The sequence below is a fragment of the Mastigoproctus giganteus genome, chromosome 3, assembly GCF_048544385.1.
Source record: "Mastigoproctus giganteus isolate SK-2022 chromosome 3, ASM4854438v1, whole genome shotgun sequence".
NCBI lineage: Eukaryota > Metazoa > Arthropoda > Arachnida > Uropygi > Thelyphonidae > Mastigoproctus > Mastigoproctus giganteus.
Genome location: NC_143577.1, coordinates 56,225,407 through 56,239,904, shown reverse-complemented (window position 1 = coordinate 56,239,904; position 14,498 = coordinate 56,225,407). Strand labels below are relative to the sequence as shown.

General features: G+C 38.2%; 1 protein-coding gene across 1 annotated transcript in view; it reads left to right on the top strand.

Annotated features, from left to right (window-relative positions):
* The window catches only part of LOC150088026 (uncharacterized), a 276,978-nt gene that overhangs the window by 156,908 nt on the left and 105,572 nt on the right, over positions 1–14,498 (top strand). Inside the window, exons 14-15 of the mRNA XM_090369988.1 lie at positions 10,747–11,355; positions 11,609–11,731. Of these exons, the coding sequence (XP_090226114.1) occupies positions 10,747–11,355; positions 11,609–11,731 (732 nt within the window). The remainder of the gene's footprint in view (positions 1–10,746; positions 11,356–11,608; positions 11,732–14,498) is intronic.

Below are 14,498 nucleotides of genomic sequence, written 5' to 3'. Positions count from 1 at the left end.
TAGAAAATCAAACAAAAAGCAAGTTTGCTTACGATAGAAGCAAAAGCATTAGCAATATTTTATTACGATTTACGTATTATAATTTATACAGTACTTACGTATTATAAAATACGTAAGTATTTTATTACGACTGTTTTATTTAATATAATAATTTTTTTACGAATAAAATACGTATTTTATTCGTAAAAAATACTTTTTTAGTATTAAAAAATACTAAAAATACTTTATTATAATATAATATTATTTTTATTACGTATTTTAATCGTTATAAAATATGTAAGTATTTTATAACGATTAAAATTACCCGATTATTTATTGTGTTTGGTAATGTTTTGGTTCCAAATGTGTGTTCAATCTTGGGTGGTCGGCACCTAACCCTACTTTTCCCATAGGGCCTGTTGTTTATATTGCACGATTTTGCATTGCACGAGGATTTCCAGGAACGCAACTATCGTGCTATATGAGGACAGACTGTACCTAGCTCCTTGACCTAATGTGGCCTCGACAATTGCTCCTGTGTACACACTACTCGGAATCCCTCCAGTCACTAGTTGGCACGGTAGAGATGTTTAGATTACACACTAGCTTAACTGAATGCCTCTGGATCAGCTAGTGTATAACTCTCTAACAACAGGATTGGTAACTCTCTATCAATTAAAGTGGCCCACCTGATCAGCTCGCCAGACGGAGTTGCCAGTAGGATTAATTTGGACTGTTTACTGGCCATCCTGTGAAAACGTTTTAGAGCTATACTCTCGAAATGCAAGGAATATTGGATCTCCATAATGCCCATCATAATCTCAAAAGACATCACTCATATTGCATGATGGAAGAGACAGGAGTTGTCAGTTAGTGGAGCTTTGCTTGGGAGAGTAAACATATGTTTCACCACTTCAAGCTTCCAGTAAGCAAAGTGGCGGTAGTTGGTAGTGTTGCATTGGGTGATGAGTGTATCAGCAAACTGTAACTACATTGTGTATTGTCATTTAGCCAGTCCTTGATACATCAAAGGATTAAGCAGTAATTGTAATTTTATCTCATTTTGATAAAGTTCTTTGTGCAGAACTGTATCAAAAGCTTTACTGAGGTTAAGGTAATTTAAGGCATCCCACTGTTTTATGACTTTTTTGTAGTAATTTACTAGATTGGTTAGGCAGACTGTCCCTTCACAAATCCATGTTGTTATCCATTAAGGATAACAACATGGATTTGTGAAGATCTATCTGATCAATGATCACCAACATAGTAACGTACCTTACTTTACTCATCATTAGAAAAATTTGATTTGAAAAGCTTGTTAAAATTCAAGCAGTTGCTCTTCACACTTTTAAAGCATTTGATCATATTCAACATAAAGATATAAAGAGGTGATGAGCAACTAATTTAGTTGCTCATCGCCTCTTTTTCACCTTCTTTGTGGATTAATCTCTTTGGAAGTGCTGATTGCAGAAGTGCTGATACACTTTTTCGGACCACTGGAATTGTACCAGAGTATAATGATCTCATTAACATTCTGAACTGGTTTATGCACACAGCCTTCTTCTTTAGTATAACAGGATGTATGCTGTCTGCCCCCCTCGACGTGGGCACCTGTACGTGGTGAGGGGACCTCCCAGTAACGCTGCTGGACTTCCAGACTAGCATCACTGGGATCCAACGCCCACAGCCCAGGTTCCACAGCCCGTGTTTGCCGTGCGCTGCGACCCGTGGAAATTCGTAAAGTGGGATCCTGGTGGTTGAGGGGCCCAGCTTCAATACACCACTTTGGCCCCTGCTTCGACAAGACGGGTGGTCCCGGAAGGCCCGGCTAGGATCAATCGGCTAGTAGGCTCCCCTGCGAGGGTCAGCCGTGTCAATGCCACGCCTCTACCCTCATGGTCCGAGGGACAGGATTCAGGCTGGCGGCGGTGCGGGTATAGTGTCTGGGTAGCCCTGGCGTTCCACTCCCGAGCGCATTTATTGCATGCCGGATAGTGGGCGTCCCTTTGGGCTCCGTGGTGGGTGGGGAGCCCGGGCACTGAACAATTTAAAAACTATATGAATCCTGATAAACTTACTTCTTCAGGGGCCCCAACCCGGTCCCTATCTGAAAATTTAGACAGAGAAGCAGATAGCATTATTGCTAAAAAGAGGCAGCAAACCGAATTACCATCAGGGCCTGTCCCAAGGTTCTTAATCATGCATTCTACCAATGAAACACCGATTGGTAAAATGTCGCCCTTTTTTATTCAAAAAGGGTTACATGGGTTAGCAGGTTCACCCAAATCAGTTAAGAGGCTTCGTTCTGGGGATCTCTTGATTGAATCTAAAAATGACGGGCAATCAGAACATCTCCTCCGAGTAACATCAATCGGAGGAATACCTATAACAGTGACACCACACAGAACACTCAATTCATCAAGAGGTGTCATTTCGGAGTGGGACCTTCTCGACGTAACCGAGGAGGAAATCTGCTCCGAATTTAAACCACAGGGAGTTATTGCCGTCAAGAGAATTACTGCACGAAGGGATGGGAAAATTGTTAAAACCAGGAGCGTTATCCTGACTTTTAACTCTCCTAAACCTCCTGACGAGATTAAAGCTGGATACATCAATTGTTCAGTGCGTCCATATGTTCCGAACCCTTTACGGTGTTTTAAATGCCAGAAGTATGGACATTCTCGAATGGCCTGCCGTGGAGTCCTTGCATGCGCTCGATGCGGTGCAAAGGACCACGAAACAACAGCATGTTCAGCCGCAAAACCCACCTGTATTAACTGTGAAGGCGAACACCCGGCCTACTCACGATCATGCCAGAGGTGGAAAGAAGAAAAAGAAATTCAACGGCTGAAGGCAGAGCTAAACATATCATACCAGGAGGCAAGGAAATCGGTGAAACCCCTGAATATCAACAGACCTACCTACGCCCAGAAGGTAGCAGGGAGATGTTCCGTCGGAATTCAGACGGACATGACCATTCCTCCAAAGGAGTCTTTCACTCCCATTGCGCGTTATCTCTTAAGTTCTCAAAATCCTGCACAGAAGGACCAATCAGCTGCCACTCCTATATCGGTACCTCCTAATGCTCCACAAGTAACAAAGGTAATTATGAAAGAAAAGAATAAGAAAGGGAAAGTCTCCCCTACTACCCAAGTAAACATGGATGTCGAGCAGAAGGAGGTACCTGAAGATTCAGTCTTGGAACTCTTTGCGGAGGAAGAAATGGCCACAGGACAGCATCCATTCTTCCCCAAAAAAGATAAACCCAAGACTGATAAAAGTAAGCCCTCAGCACCTCAGAAGCCGCCTGATGGACCAACCAAGACAAAATAATGGCTAAATTCCTACAGTGGAATTGTTGTAGATTCCGGCGAAATACTGATGACATCAAGGCCCTCCTGCAAAAGCACAAGCCAGTTTGCTTTTGCTTGCAGGAGACTTACCTAAAGGCAAATGATGATCCCACAATGCATAACACCACAATTTTTCGTAAGGATAGAATTGCGGATGGTCCTGCTCATGGAGGAGTGGCTATCCTTGTGGGAAACCAGACCCCAGTTCAGCCCTTGCTAATTACAACTAGCATAGAAGCTGTTGCAATTCGCCTTACAGTGGGATTTTTATTAACGGTCTGCTCTATTTATTTGCCACCTGGGACTGACATCTCCCAGGAAGACCTTGATGATCTTGTAATGCAGTTGCCTCCCCCTTTCTTACTTCTTGGGGATTTTAATGGACATAACACCCTGTGGGGTAGTGCTAACATCAATGGAAGGGGATGAGTCATAGAGCGTATGCTCAATGGCAGTGACCTTTCCCTTCTAAATACTGGAACAAACACCTTCTTCCACATGCCTACCCGTACTTTTTCTGCCATTGATCTCTCTATCTGCTCCCCTTCTCTACTCCCTTCACTCACTTGGGAAGTGGAGGAGAATCCAAACGGAAGTGATCACTTCCCTGTGATAACCTTGTTACACAGTGGGAGCCCATGTCTTCCTTTTAGGTTACCACGGTGGAAGATTGATCAGGCTGACTGGACTGCCTTCCAACATCAGACAAATTTTGATCTTAGCACAGTCAGTCAAGAGCCTATCAATGATGCAGTTAAGTACATCACAGAAAATATTGTCCAAGCAGCTGCGAATGCTGTTCCAAAAACATCTGCCCAGTTTCCACCATTTCCCAAACCTTGGTGGAATTCACAACACACAGCAGCAAAAAAGGCTCAAAACAAAGCGTGGGAGATATTCCGCCGATATCCTACCACGACCAACCTTATAGCCTTTAAACGTGCACGAGCCAAAGCACGACATATACGCCGTCAGAGTCAAAAGGAATCGTGGATCCATTTTACATCATCTATTAACCAGTCTACCAACTCTAAGGTAGTCTGAGATAAAATCCGGAAAATGAAGGGAAAATATACATCCCACCCTTCTTCAATCCTAGATTATAATGGATGCGCTATTGCAGATCCAACTGCAATGGTCAATTCTCTTGGGGAAACATTCTCTAACATCTCTGCAACATCTTCGTATTCCCCAGAGTTCCTGGTCCTGAAATATAAAATCGAAAAACAGGCACTTAACTTTAAATCTAAGAGCATTTATCCCTACAACAGGGATTTCACTATTCAGGAACTGAAAAGAGCCCTCGCTCTTTCCAAAGGAAGTGCCGTTGGACCAGATGGCATCCATTATGAAATGATTAAACATCTTTCACCAAAATCTATGGATTGTCTGCTCCTTCTGTATTAACAGAATCTTTACTGAAGGGCAGTTTCCGGACTGCTGGCAAAAGGCAATCGTTCTTGCCTTTCCTAAGCCAGGAAAGGATCCAAAAGTCACCACCAATTATCGTCCTATTGCTCTGACTAGCTGTCTGTGCAAAATCCTGGAGAGAATGGTTAATTCTTGTTTAATATGGTACTTAGAATCAAATGACCTTCTCTCCAACATCCAGTGCGGCTTCCGAAGGAACCGGTCCACTTTGGACCATCTTATTAGATTGGAAGCATCCATCCGGGATGCTTTCCTAAAACGCGAACACTTGGTGTCGATGTTCTTTGACATGGAAAAAGCGTATGACACAACTTGGAGATTTGGCATTTTAAAAGATTTACATAGCCTAGGCCTTAGAGGGCATCTCCCCTTTTTTATTCAAAACTTTTTAGCCAATCGATTGTTCCAAGTTCGTGTGGGATCCTCACTCTCTCGCTCCTTTAGCCAAGAGGAGGGAGTACCACAAGGATCAGTATTAAGTGTCACGCTTTTTGCCATCAAAATAAATTCCATCACAGAACAACTTCCTCCAACTTTAAACAGTGCCCTCTATGTTGATGACTTTAGCATTTTTTGTCAGTCGTGCAACATGAGGGTTATTGAAAGACAACTGCAGAAAGCCATTGATAGGCTGAATTCCTGGGCACTTGCTAATGGCTTTAGGTTCTCGCCGGAGAAGACTGTTTGCGTATACTTTTGTCGCAAGCGTAATCTTCATCCTGAACCTGAATTAAGGCTCGGACAAAATGCTATTCCAGTAGCAGCGAACACAAAATTCTTGGGACTCATATTCGATAAAAAACTGACCTTTTTGGATCATATTCGTCATCTCAGCACAAAGTGCACAAGAGGCCTTAATATGCTCCGCTCGCTTTCCTCTTTATCTTGGGGTGCAGACCGATGCACCCTTCTACGGCTTTACCGTGCACTTTTGCGATCCAAATTAGATTATGGGTCAAAAGTATATTCTTCAGCCAGAGACAGTGCCCTTTGATGGCTGGACCCTGTCCATCATCAGGCTCTACGTATCGCTACTGGAGCATTTCGAACATCTCCTGTCCAGAGTTTATACATCGAAGCAAACGAACCACCGTTATCACTTCAACGTAAGCAGTTGTCTTTAAAGTATGCTTTAAAACTGAAATCCCTGCCAGACCATCCAACGTGGCCGTTCGTTTTTGAGCCACGAAGGGAAAACTTGTACAATACCCGTAAGACTGCCAATCGTCCTTTTGGTATTCGTCTCCAAGAGCTACTCAATGAACTTAATATCAAGGTAGACAAGGTTGCCCAAACACCAAAGCAACCCTTTCCACCCTGGCATGCTCATCTCCCGGCATGTGACTTATCTCTTAGAAATTGGGCAAAGTCGGACACTCCATCATCAGTCTACCTGCAGCTTTATTCAGCACACCGAGCTGAACATTCTGACTTCGCGCCAGTTTACACAGACGGTTCGAAGTTGGAGTCATATGTGGGATCTGCTGCTGTCTTTACAAATAGCACTACATCAGAGCAGATTCCCTCTGAATGCAGCATATTTACTGCAGAGCTGCACGCTAAGTTAGCCTTGGATCACATTAGTGAATGCCAATACCAACGGTTCATTTTATATTCCGACTCTCTCAGCATGTTACAGGCTTTAATATCTGTGAGATATAATCCTCATCCAGTTCTGTCTAGTATTCAGCAGAAGATTCACTTCCTCCTTGGACCTGAATATGATATCCGCTTCTGCTGGATTCCCAGCCACATTGGGATTAGGGGAAACGATTTGGCTGACGCCGCAGCCAAATCTGCAATTCCCAATAATATCTGCTGCCTGTCAGTCCCCTATACAGACTACAGGCGAATAATACACCAAAACATACACTCCCAATGGCAGGACTCGTGGAATAGACAGACTGGGAATAAACTATATTGTATAAAGCCTGTAATTGAACCGTGGCAGTCTAGTCTGCGCAGGAATCGTAAGGAGGAAGTTGTTCTTGCCCGGACCCGCATAGGACACAGTCATTTAACTCATTTGTTTTTGCTGAGGGCTGATGACCCTCCTATGTGTGTGTCCTGTGGCACAATTTTAACTATTAGACACATTTTAATTGATTGTCCAGATTTTAGTAATATCCGTTTTACTGCTTTTAATCATCTGACTGAGCCGTATACACTCAGTCAGATTTTATCCGAGAATGACAACTTGTCTGCTATTTTTAGATTTTTGAAATCAATAAATATTTTTGCTCGTTTATAAAATTTACATTTTTCTTATACCTCTTGACATAGTGACCTAACTAATTAGGTCACTGAAAGTTTAAATTTTTTTTTATAAATGACATGGTCTTGGCGCATTATAGCCTTAGTAGCTAATGCGCCAATAAAGTCAAAACAAAACAAAACAAAAAACTGTCTGCCCCTAGAACCTTACATTTCTTTTACTAGTAGCATTTCCATAGCTGTCAACTCCGGGTTTACAACTGAGAATCCTTTTTGATTCAGTTTGACCCTTACCTCTTACCATGGTAACATACTTGTAGAGTTTTTCTGTTTTTTTGCAATAACAGTTTTTTTCGATGTTCATGAAAAATAATAAAACTGTTAAAATTGGGAAATTTTAAAAATTCTGTAAATTTCTTTCTATTTTCATAAATGTAGCCATTATAAAACACCTGAGAATAATTTGCTGTAATTGTTCAGTTAGTCATAAAAAAAGCAAACTTTATTCTGCAGGTTTTTCATTTCCAAAACTATGCATAAGATACAGTCCAAGGATAATACTTTCTCAATTTAGAAAGCATTAAAGATAAATGAAAGAACTTAAAAGTTTATTAGAAACTAATATAATAAAATATTTATTTTTAAAGTAAATAAATGTACATTATGGTAACTCCTCTAACTCATATAGCCGATAAAGTCTAGAAATATGAGCCAAAACCCTGTCCTCTCCTGTCAATAAATTAATAAAGGCCACCTTCCTTGTAAGTCACTATTATAAAAGATCAGTGAGAGATGAGCACAGAGACAATACATCATGAATACCAAAAACGTTGATGGATGATGAACCCATCAATTGTATGCAATAGAATTCACAGCAAACCTTATCATAAGTGTTTTACATAGGCGGGGAAAAAAAAAAGCATTATTGCAGTTCTACCAATGATGTGACACAGAGGTGATTTCTGTACTGATATGATCAAATGAAGTGTTAACTTCAAATATTTAATATGCTTATAACTTACTTTATGAATAAATTCAGTAAATTTAATGATATAAAACTGATTTGTATCATTAATTCCTAAGTCCAAAGCATGATTCCTTATGGAAGTCAAAAGTCTGCTGGCTTCTAAACAGAAGTCATAGAAAGAAAATTACTGAGTTTTGGAAAATTAAATATTATTTAATTTTGAATTTGATAGTATATAACAGAGCTATGATGCTCAATACATTCTACATTGATATAAATATTGTAGAAGAATAAGAGAAATTCACCTCATTATGATACTTAGAAGTGTTCTATGTATCATATTGAGGTAAATTTCTCCTATTCTTCTACGAATATTAGTTTTGAATTGAAATATGTTTGTATTTAGAGAACCAATTCATCATTCAGTAGTGCTACTTGGGAAACAAATTTTTTAAAATCGAATCAAAATGAATTGATATTGCGGGGGGGGGGAAACATTTGCAGTATCAGTTCTGACAGGTCAGTTCTTTCGTAATCATGACAGAAGAAAGGATTGATGTACAGTGGTCCTTGGTTGTGGAACTGACAAGTGCACAAGGAAGCTTGAAATGTAACGAATTATCACAAGTCGTACTTGACATTTTTACAGTTGCTACTAAGTCTAAACATCAGTGGTGTTATTATAAACAAAACTTTGACCCAACATTTCTGAAGAAGGCAAAGTTTGCATAAGTATTCTTCTTGAAGCAGTCATAATCAGTTGACATCTAACAGACAGAAACATTCTAGGGTAAGCTAATGTTTGAAAGCATACTGTACTAGTAAACAAGTTATAGTTATATTTTAATATAAAATGTGTATGTTTTCAGTGAGATTTAGTTTCTAGTGCAGTGTGGACTTCAAACCCCACTTTTTCCAAAAAATATCCTATTTTCCTCCTTCTCTGTGAAGAATTCCTGTTTTGTTTTGTTTTTTTGTCTGTTTTGAGCCAAACCTTTTTTTTTATTCCTGTTTACAGTTACCCAGTGTCCAGCTGTTTTGAAAGTTAACAGATATACTTTTCTGATAGACTTCTTGAGTTCACTATACCACTTATTTTACAGCAGTCTGACTCTTGTCACTGTTTTCTCCATTGCCGAAGGATAGTTGAAGAGTAAGTAGTAATGGGAGAATAAATTGTTTTTTGAATAGTTAATACTTTTACATACAATTATATATACAAGCAGTTCCCACTTTACGAGATTTCGCTTTACGAGTTCCCGGGTTTACAAGTTTTTTTTTTGTTTTTTTTTTTCTTTCAAGTATCAAGTATTAACAAAATCGAAATATGAACATTAATTGCAAAAAAAAAAAAAAAAAAAAAAGAATATTAAACATTCATAAATACTGCATTTCATACTCATAGCTATACAATACACCGTACCCCGCTTTATGATATTAATCCATCCAGAGACATTGCATCGTGAAAATATCATAATGTGAACCCAATAACACATTGTTTTTTGGCAATTTGTTCCACGACCTCGGAAGTTGAAATTTTCGCTGTATAACTCTCTAAAAAGTCATTTTTATAGTGTAAATTGTATTAGTTACCAATTCAAATCATTAAAATGCACTACACTTTCATTGTTATCATATATTCTGTTATAAGAACCAATATTGAACAGCTTTGCGATATTTTTCTAAAGCACGTTTCTGGAGGTCACTATCATAAAACAATAAAAAAAATTTGCACTTTCTGGTTAATTGGGCTTTCCTGTTACTACAATCAATTATAAACTGGTAGTAAATTCCATATTATTGCATTTGAGAAAATACCGATAGCTGGAATTGTGTGGTTTTTTATATTGGTGAAACTTGTTTCCCCTTTACTGAAATCTTAAATCGTATAAAAAAACCTAAATAAATTTTCAGAATCTTCTCTTCATTCCTTTTTTTTTAAAGCTTCGTAAACTTGTTACTCCACACAAATCGTGTTAGTTGCAATTTATGTGTTTCATTAAAAAATGCTTATTAGTAATGGTCATATGATGCAAGGAAGCCTATAGCTTATGCTGCACCAGCTAAAAAAAAAAAAAAGAATAAAATAATAAGAAGAAAATTTTAAAAAATTGATAATTAATAAAAGAAAAGGAAACAGACAACCTATGCATTTCCCTCCTCCCATAGGTAACTGTCCAGCTGACCTTTGAATTTCATGCATGCTATTTAAATTTATAAAGAAAAGAGAAGAGATTATCTTGGAAATAAATGCCTCTTGAAGTATTTCTGAAGAAAACAACTCCTTGTGCAACAAACCGAGTGCCAAGCCAATAATGAGTGTGCATTTAGTTGATGATAGTGAAGAATAAACATTCTTTAACATTTGTAAGTCATAATTAATTTCTCTATTATAATTTGCTTGTATTTACAGGCTATGTTTTCATTTCTTTGGAAAACTCAATCATTGTTTAAATGTAAACTAATTAGCTAACTAATTTCATTGTTGATAACTTAACCCCTATTTTTAACATTATGTCTATGGGAAATAAATTCCCACTTTACGAACACACGCTAGGAATGAATTAACTCGTAACGTCGGGAACTGCCTGTATTTTGTATATAATCATACCAATTTAGATATGAAATATATACCCATACTATTTCTGGTATGATTGTATATTTCTGTTATAAAGGGATTTAAGTCTTACAGTATTCAAAGTGATGACTGTTATAGTGATTTAGAATGATTTAAACTGCTAGTAAGTTTATATAATTTTCTTAATTTTCAGTATTTAATTTTTATTTTTTTCTTAATTTCAGAATATACGACGATTTAAACTCTCCGATCAAGAAGTAATGTTTGACAAGGACACTTCTGATTTACGATGGTTTCTTTTACCTAGTGAAGCTCAAAAATATTTGTTTAAAGAAGAGAATAGTTCCATAAAAAAATTACCTTTTTTTCCCAGGTTAAATTCTTTGTTAAATTTTAGTCCAGATATAATCCACAAGGCTCATGTTATGAATTTTGACTACCCCAAATATTGTACTGTAGATACTGAGTTCAGTTCATGTGCTGACAGTATTGATATTGACAGAAAACATACGAAAGATTTCTTAATTACTGAAAAGAACAGTAAATATCATAACAAATATCGAATTAGTAGTAATTGTCCTTCATTCCCTGTGCCTAATGAGACTGTTAAAAACAGTGGAACATGTTACGAAAACATTAGTGAAACGGTAATGTCAAAAATGAATATGTCAGCTGAAGTCCATAAAAATGCTAAGAACTGTGTGCAAAGTATATGCTCAACACCAGAGTCATATTTGCAGGAAAACAAAACCTGTTTGAACAGTACATCTGGTATCCATTTAAACTGTCAGTGGTACTCTCCTCCTAATAACATCTTCAGACCTTTTCTAAAGGTAAGTCAAGTATTACATAAAAACATCAGCTTCAATATGTTGAATATATATGACTTGTTATTGACAAGTAAAGAATAAAACTGGATTTATTCATATTTCCTAGATGCATTTTATTTCTTTTAAATATATTTTTAAAAAAAATACATGCATGTGTGCTCTTTTTCTTTTTTTATGCAGATAACTTTTGTAACAGTTAATGGATTGTAATTCTTTCTATTGTTAATTTCATAAGTATATACATTGTATATTGCAGGCTGTTAAACAATTTCGGATGATAAAAGATGGAGATAAAGTTCTTGTATGCTTATCTGGAGGGAAAGATTCTCTGTCTTTACTTCATACATTACATCAATACCAATTTTATGCAAAGAATAAGGTAATTTAAATTTTGAAAAGGAAAAAAAAAAAAGTAACTTAGATATCAACATCATTAAACACATAAAAATGGAAAAATCCTTACTGTAATAAGGAATCAGTGAGTGCATCATTTTAAACAATGTTTTATAACATAGTATAGAGTGTGACAGTTAGTGGTGGCACTCCATTAGTGTAAATGTAAAAATTTTTCTCATTTAAAAATATATTAAAGTTGCAGGTCATGCTCGTACTTCTAAAGGGCAATCTGAAATTTGGCTAGTAAAAGAATTAATCTTAACAAGACTATTTTTTTTCAGTATTAAGCAATGGTAGTGTTAGGGATGTCATCGGCATCCCTCAAAACTACTTAAATAAATTCTTCAAAGAAGTTGATTTATGGTTTCAACCAGACCCCAATGCCTACAATGATTTTGAAGTTTGGCTGATTGTCTTTTAGTAATTTGTCTATGCAGAATTCAAAAATGGAACTAGTTTTTTTTTTTTACATCACATGCAGAATTTTATAATTTTTTTATGCTGCTGAATATAATATGCAAAAATGTTCATGCATTTCTGAACCCATTCAAGGCCTTATACACCTCAATCAGATCACCGCGCAGGTGCCTAGTCTCCAGCCACTGCAATTTGCAGAACTTAAGCCTCTCTTGGTAAGAGGATCCCTTCATTCCCCTCACCAATCTTGTTGCCCTTTTCTGTACACACTCAAGTAAATCTACATCCTTCCTAAAATGAGGCCTCCAGACCTGTACGCAGTACTCAAGGCATGGCCTGACCATTGCCTTATACAGAGGGATAATCACCTCCTTTTCCCTGCTAGCAAAATTCCTATATATCATTGACAAAACCCCATGACCTGCCCTGGCAGCCTGTCTCCATTGCTCAGAAAACTTCATATCTACCTGCACAATTACTCCCAGGTCTTTTTCATTTTCTACCACCTTAAGTGTAGTACCACACAGTTGGTATGTTTCTGTGGGGTTACTTCTACCCATATGCAGTACTTTGCATTTGTCAATGTTAAACTTCAGTTGCCACTTCTTAGCCCATCTGCCCAAATTATCTAGATCCTGTTGCAGTAGCACACTGCCATTACTGTCATTAACAACCCTGCCAACCTTTGTATCATCTGCAAACTTCAACACTAAGCCTGATATACCTTCATCAATATCATTGATAAATATACAAAACAACAGTGGACCCAACACCAAATCCTGTGGGACTCCACTAATAACATTAGTCCACAAAGAGCAGCACCCATTAATTACCACCCTGTGTCTTCTCCCACTCAACCATCCTTTTATCCATTGTAGCAACTTACCCTTAATACCATTCTGCTCCAATTTGTACAATAGTCTTCCATGTGCAACAGTGTGAAAAGCTTTCCTGAAATCCAAATATATGATATCAAAATTATTTTTTACATCCAGTTCCTTTGTAACCACATCATAATATCCTATCAAATTTGTCAGACAAGACTTTCCCTTAACAAACCCATGCTGCGTCTGAATTATTGCTGCAGTCTTGTCTAGATGATCCTGCAATGCATCTTTAACCAGCGACTCCATTATTTTACCCGGAACAGAAGTTAAACTAACTGGTCTGTAATTACCAATGTCACCCTTCGATCCCCCTTTGTGAATTGGGGATACATTAGCACATCTCCAGTCCGTGGGAACCTCCCCTGAGTCCAAGGATGCTCTCATAATTATGGCTAAGGGTTTGCTTAGTTGCTTTGCCGCCTCCTTTAATATAACCGGATAGCATTAGCATTAGTAGAGGCATTTGATGCAAGAAAGCAAGCTTATGCAGCATCAGCCAAAAAAAAAAAAAAAAACCCACTTCCACTTCACCCCTCTGTTCGTTCAAAATACCTGTCCAGCTGAGCCTTAAACTTATTTAGGCTATCAACCTCCACCACAAGGGATGGAAGTCTGTTCCACCAACCAACCACCCGCTGGCTAAAGGCAAATTTCCGCACGTCTATCCTACATCTGTCTTTCCTCAATTTGAATTTATGCCCTCTCAGGTGATTTTTCTGAGCTAGAGGAAGAATCCCATCAGCATTGAGCATGCTTAAACCATTCAAGGCTTTATACACATCTATCAGATCACCTCGCTGGTGCCTAGTCTCCAGACACTGTAATTTGCAAAACTTAAGCCTTTCTTCGTAAGAGCACCCCTTTGTTCCATTCACTAATCTTGTTGCCCTTCTCTGTACTCGTTCCAGCAGCTCTACATCCTTCTTGAAATGAGGCCTCCAGACCTGTATACAGTACTCTAGGTGTGGCCTGACCATCGCCTTATACAATGGAATAATCACCTCCTTATCCCTGCTGGAAAAATTCCTGTATATCATTGACAATACTCCATGAGCTTCTCTTGCAGCCCGTCTGCACTGCTCAGAGAACTTCATATCTGCCTGCACAACCACCCCCAAGTCCCTTTCATTCTCTACCACTGTCAGTGTAGTACCACAGAGTTGATACGTTGCTCTGGGGTTGCTGTTTCCCATGTGTAGTACTTTACATTTGTCAATGTTAAACTTCATTTGCCACCTCTCAGCCCATCTGCTCAACCTTTCCAGATCCTGTTGCAGCAGCATAGTGTCAGTAGTGTCCTTGACAACCCTGCCAACCTTTGTATCGTCTGCAAACTTGGACATTAAGCCCGATATACCATCATCAATATCATTTATAAATACAGAAAACAATAATGGACCCAACACTGAGCCCTGAGGGACTCCACTAATAACATCAGTCCACGAT